Source organism: Sapajus apella, unplaced genomic scaffold, assembly GCF_009761245.1.
Source record: "Sapajus apella isolate SASKATOON/1434 unplaced genomic scaffold, GSC_monkey_1.0 scaffold78, whole genome shotgun sequence".
In the NCBI taxonomy this organism is placed as follows: domain Eukaryota; kingdom Metazoa; phylum Chordata; class Mammalia; order Primates; family Cebidae; genus Sapajus; species Sapajus apella.
The window spans coordinates 4,402,992-4,408,991 of record NW_022437018.1 but is presented as its reverse complement, the minus strand read 5'-3'; the positions used below and the strand labels follow the sequence as shown (position 1 = coordinate 4,408,991).

At 40.1% G+C, this 6,000-nt stretch overlaps 1 protein-coding gene across 1 annotated transcript in view; it reads left to right on the top strand.

Moving 5' to 3' along the window:
- Nucleotides 1–296: 296 nt before the first annotated feature.
- Nucleotides 297–6,000, top strand: part of RTKN2 (rhotekin 2) — a 74,246-nt gene continuing 68,542 nt past the window's right edge. Inside the window, 1 exon segment of the mRNA XM_032252581.1 lies at nt 297–523. Within this exon segment, the coding sequence (XP_032108472.1) occupies nt 464–523 (60 nt within the window). The 5' untranslated portion in view covers nt 297–463.

Sequence of the window (6,000 nt, the reverse complement as noted above, 5' to 3'; positions counted from 1 at the left end):
GCAGGGACTGCAGTCTCGGATCTGTCCAGCTCTGATCATTTTGGAACGCCTTCGGTGGGATGCGTGCAGAAGGCTCCCAGCGCAAAGGGCGGGCCACAAAAACCACTAGGCAAGAAACCTGCGCTGGGACAGGTGCGCTCAGCCGCCGAAGCTTTCCCCGCGGCCCCGCCCACTCCCGTGCCAGGCCCGCCCACATCCCTGTCAGCGCCTTAAGTCTGCCCGCCGCAGCCCTCTCCCCCGCCCCGCCGCGCTGGAGTCTAGGGTCTCGGTAACTTCCGGCGGCGGGGCGCGAGGCGCGCCTTCTGCGCTTGCGCGTCGGCCTGCTCCTCCTGAGCCCGGGGCCCCTGCGGCTGGGACTTGGTACAGCCGGGCGGTTGGCGTCCTCCGCGACTCCAGCCAGGGGCGGGCTTTTCAAATCTTCCCTTCGACGTAGTGGCTGCGGCCAGGGCAACCCGCGCTGGAGATGGAGGGGCCGAGCCTGCGGGGTCCCGCACTCGGCTTCGCGGGGCTTCCCACCCAGCGGGTGAGTTGGGGGGACCTTGTCGCGGAAGGAGAGGGGCCTGTTCCTCTAACTCTGTTCCTCGCGCCTTCGCTTTGTGGAGTCGTAGGAAAAGCCTCTCCCCTGCTCGTCTAATTCAGCCTAGGCCAGAAACAAAGGGAGGGACTAGGAGATTGCACTCCCAAAGAGCCCGGACATCTGTACCTGCGGATTTCTCAGGCAAGGAGCTGAGGTCCGGAATGGGAAGGCGGTGCCGGGGTCCTGGCGCGCGTTTGCGGGCGCACCTGTCCGTCGCCCTCCACAGGCTTTGGACGCCTGTCTTTTTGCTAGTGTAGGTGATGCCGGGGGAATGGGAGCCCCTCGATTCCCAAGAAACCCAGCGAGGCCAGTTGGCTTATTACGGGTTTAATGGGAAGCACAGTAATGGAGCGATATCTACACACAACGCAGAACTGGTGAGGGGGTCCGGGCGGAGTAGAGACAAACTGCAACCTCTGCACGTCAGAAAAAGTTGAAGGTTTGGTGGTGGGTTCTTTCTCAAATCATTAGAAAGATTAGAGGGAGTACATGTTAAGTTGAATAGAAGTTTGGTGTTTGCTTTTGAGCCATGTAAAATGTGTTAGAAACTCTTTTATTTTAGTTTTTACTAGACCAACATTATTTCTTGGCAACATCAGTTATTAAAATGTTACCACATTTCACTCTTAACCATAACTTTAGTGTCTTTAAAAAAACTGATGTCTTTAAGCTGGATCTTCACCTCTATTTTGATCTCTACCCCCTTTTACCTACTTCAGAAGTAGGTTAAATCATATGAAATTGCCAGTTTTGTAGGTCAAAATTGGTGGAATATTTGCAATTCCATTCTTATGGAGGCACCTGATATCTTTGTTTAAAAACCTGGGATTTCCTTAGCAGACACAAAATTGTTAGGAAATTTACAGTGCTGTGGAAAATAAGGCAAGACATTAAGATTCATTATGCAAAAGAAGCCCAGTGCCTTTATCAGTAATTTTTATGCCGTTTTATGCCAGCATTTTCAAAAATTTCAAAGATTTTGATGTATTTGTCAGTCCTGTCCTGTTATGTGCTTTGGCTGTGCTGATTGCTAACAAATCTTGATTTATAGTGAATTGGCGTTCTATTCAGGTTCTTACATGTACTGTATAGGTGTTGGTGTAGCTGTCCAAGTGTATTTATTGAGCTGTAGGCTGCAGTAATAGGAATGGTACAGAAGTGACAAGAGTATAAGATCATAAAGGAAGTTTAGCTACATGGAATTAAAATAAATGTTTATATACACATAAAGACGGTTAATTTACACGTGGGAAGGTACAATGCTTAATTTGTTAGGCGGGACAAAATTTAAATGATTGAAATGTGGAATTACTTCTTTAGTTTGCATTTGGAGAAAAAACACAAAATAGTAGTAGGTTTCAACCTAATATAAGTATTGAGGGTCAGTCCGATAATTTTATACTTGACTAACACTGAATTTTTATTTGGCATTTCCTTTGATAAATGAGTGAAGCTGCCGCCTAATAGAGATAAGGCCAAAGATTTTGAGGTGGTCACACACTAATCGAACACCTCTACTGAAACACTGGAGTTCTCTGCGACTGACTCACAGCATAGAGTACTGGCGTTGGCATCAGATTCAGGTCAAACCAACCTCTGCTTGTTGTGCCACCTTAAATAAGTTACCTCTGTTTTTTAAGTTTCAATTTCCACAATTGTAGGTTTGTTATTCTACCTATCCCGGACAGCTGTTGGAATTTGAGAACCTCTCTAAAGTGCTTATCACAGCACCTGGCACTCAGGATGTGCTTGAGAGATGACTATTGTTGTCATCCTTTGTCCTATTCATCCGAGTGGTTAGGGTGGTCCCCTACCTTTTCTTACAAATGTTTAAGCTTTTGGAATCTTAATAAAAATAAAATTCAAAAAGTCATACAAACTCATTGCAGAAAAGTCAACATATACAGAAACATGAATTTAAGAATTCTTTCCCCAGTTCCATTCCCCAGAATGGCTGCTGTTAACAATTTCCACTTTTTTCTGTACATAAACAATTCTTAGAATCCACACAGTTTCTTTTAGCAAAAAGAGAATGTACTGTATATACTCTTTCTTCATCTTCACCTTGGTCTCTTGGTTAGCATGGCTTAACTATATCCATTAGGTGAATAATAGTTTCTGTTTTGATTACTGCAGTCGTCTTACCAGGATTTTTTTTTGTCAGTTTTTAATACCAACAATAAAGCCATTTTCTTTGCACTTCCTTCGTGCTAGCCTAGCTCTTAAAGCCTAATGAGTTTCCTAATCTAAATTTCTACTTTTAAGGTATCCTCCCATTTCATTCATAGCATTGTCCATATATTTTTATCAGCCTGACTTTACTTGCAGGGTCAGGAGGGTGACACAGCTTCTGTTTGACTTGATAATAGGCAAGCACTTATTCAGAAAATTGGAAAAGAAGTAAGAGGATGGTCTTACCTCATTCCCTGCTCTTCCTGGAGACTGGCATTCAAACACTTCAAAGAGGAATGGTTGTAGAGAGATAAGTTTTTGTCATTTGTCCTAATCAACCTTGACTCTACCTGGCCAAGCCATTATGGCTGAGGGAGCAACACTGATGATTTTTCACTCCCTACTTATCCTCTTTGAGGTCAGTAAACATCACTATTGAATGCCCAATCAGTAACTGTATTACATGATCATTATTCTTACTGTGGATAGCACTAGACATCAATTCTTATCCCAGATGCACTATGTACCCTTGTAATGAAAGACAGCTCTGAAGGGTTTTGGTTCCATAAACCTTTACTTGCTAGACCTAGCATTGCTTAACCAGAGAAGCTTTTTCTGCATGTAAAATGTAGATATGTACTAAAAGAAGTTACATGGGAAATACAAAACTAGCTGAAACACTAGCCTTAAAAAAAATCAGAATACATTGAAAACCATATGTACACTTAACAATTCATCCTGCTTATGTTAGCCTTCAGGGATCCACTTAACTCACATTTGCCTGAGACCTGCCTCAGTGAGGGAGGTAAGATTATAGTTTACTATGTATGTTAATTTGGCTAGGTTATAGGTCAGTAAACTATTTCTATAAAGGGGCAAACAGTAAATGTTTTCAGCTTTGTAGGCCGCTCAGTCTCTGTTGAAGTTGCTCAACTCTGCCCTTGTAGCTTACAGGAGCCATAAACAATATGAATGGGTGTGGCTGTGCCCCAGTACAACTTTATTTACAAAACCAGATCCCAGCCGGGCCATAGTTTGCTGATCCTTGCTCTGAAGAAAAAAATCTAATAGTAATACCTGTTATATATGCCTCATTTCCTTAATAAATGGTCTTTAATCATATCATCTTCATACTTGTTAAATGTACATTTATTTTCAAACCCTGACTTTACATTTTCTTTCTCTACTATTTCCCAAGCTTCTATGGTTTTATGGAATCTTCATTTTAAGTGATGGCTAGAAGATAATCTTCATTTATGGGATAGAAACCCAAACTGATTCCTTAATGTGGCTGTAGCCACCTGCTGGTTCTTTAAGGTTGTTGCAACTTTCAAGATTGCTGTGGAATTTCTGATAGTCCAGCCATGCTTCTCCACCCTGGCTGACCATTGAATCACCTGAGGAACTGTTATTTAAAAAAAAAAAAAAGTTCGAGCCCCACCTCCAGAGATCCTGATTGGTTTGGGGTAGGTCACAGGTTTAGGTACTTTTATAAGGCCCTTCCTCTCTGCCTCAGATGATTCTAATAGGCAGCCAGCTTTGAGAACCACTGTGCTAGCTTAACCGCCTGTTTCATTTCAGTATTTAAAAACCAAAATTGAATTTAGTGGCACCAGATGGTATTTGTTTATATTTGAGTTGTTGGGGAAAGCTATTCATCCCAGCTTTAGGTTACTCCCTGTGTGCACTCCCCAATATAGTCAGCCTGCCAGAGTTTATTTCTATAGACATATGGGTCACATAGATAATCCTTACAATTAATTGCTAATTACATTAAAAAAGAATTTACTTTGGGGCTGGTAAGTCATAAAAAGATGAAATGGAGTTGTTGAAATTCAGTCATGTGTAACAAAGGAAAACCAGCAAATGACTACATTTATATAGTATACCAGTTTTGAGTTACAACACTATACGAGGTTTTTATGTGGTAATTACATGATGTAATTACAGAAGGTAATTAAACAGATCAGTTTTCTGTGTGTAAATAGTACAGTTGATTGATTTGGATCGCCAAGTTAAATCATCTACTGCAGTTTGAAGACTGTTAGGTCTCCTTTCATGTTCTTTTCTTTTTGAAAAGGTTGTCTAGACCTTTTGTTATTAGATTTCATTTACTTTTTTAAATTTACATTTTGATCCAATCAGAAGGTAAATTTTTGTCTTTTTTTTTTTTTTAGCCACAGAAGCTAGGGTGGTTACTTTATCTTTTAGAAATAGACATACTAGAAACATTGTTATATATTTGTGATATAATAAAGAGTATCCTATGATTTTATAATTTTTATAATGTCATTGTGAATTAAATCAGAACTGTACATTCAGTTTATAGAATTTTAATGTTGCGTATGAAACTCGTATGTAGAATCAGGCCATTAAAAGATAATTATATGGCATAAAAGACTTGTAGAAATAAAATATTTAGTAGTCTAATGGTAAATCCTAAAACTAAAATAAATGATATGTCCAGAATTATATTCTAAAGGTCCGTTCCAGTTAGCTAAGGCTTCTGACATTTTCTATGCACAGTGCTTTCACTCTCTTGCTTCTGAGATTGTATTTACACTACCTACTATTACAAATAGCCTGTTTCCTCCCTGCTGCTAAACCTTGGCTCCTTTACTCAGTATCTGCTTTTTCAGAATTTTTTTTTTGGCTAATTCACTGTCACCAACTACATTGCCATCTCTTAATACAATTTATAGACGATATATCTGGAACATTTTTTACATTATATTAGTTATTATACATTTTCTAAAGCTGCTATAACAAATGACCAAGATTGAGTGGCTTAAAACAAGATAAATGTATTCTCATACTTATGGAGGCCAGACATCTGAAATCAGGAGATTGGCAGGGTCATGTTCCTCTGAAGGCTCTAGGGAATAATTATTTTCTTGTCTTTTCCGGCTTCTGGTTATTGCCATCAATCCTTAGTATTTTTTTTTTTTTTTTGGCATACAGACGGATCCGTCTCTGTCTTCACACGTCATTTTCTCTGTATGTGACCATGTCTTCATACGACCTTTCTTTAAGGACACTAGTCATTAGAGTTAGGACCCACTCTAATCCAGTATGTCTTCATATTACCTAATTACATCTGCAAAACCCATATCCAAATAAGGCTACATTCTGAGGTTCTAGATGGACATAAATTTTGGAGGGACACTATTAAATTTAATATAGTTATAAGAACACATAATGTTTCTCACTTTGTTTATGTTCTGTTTATTCAGAAAATTCTGAAGACTTCC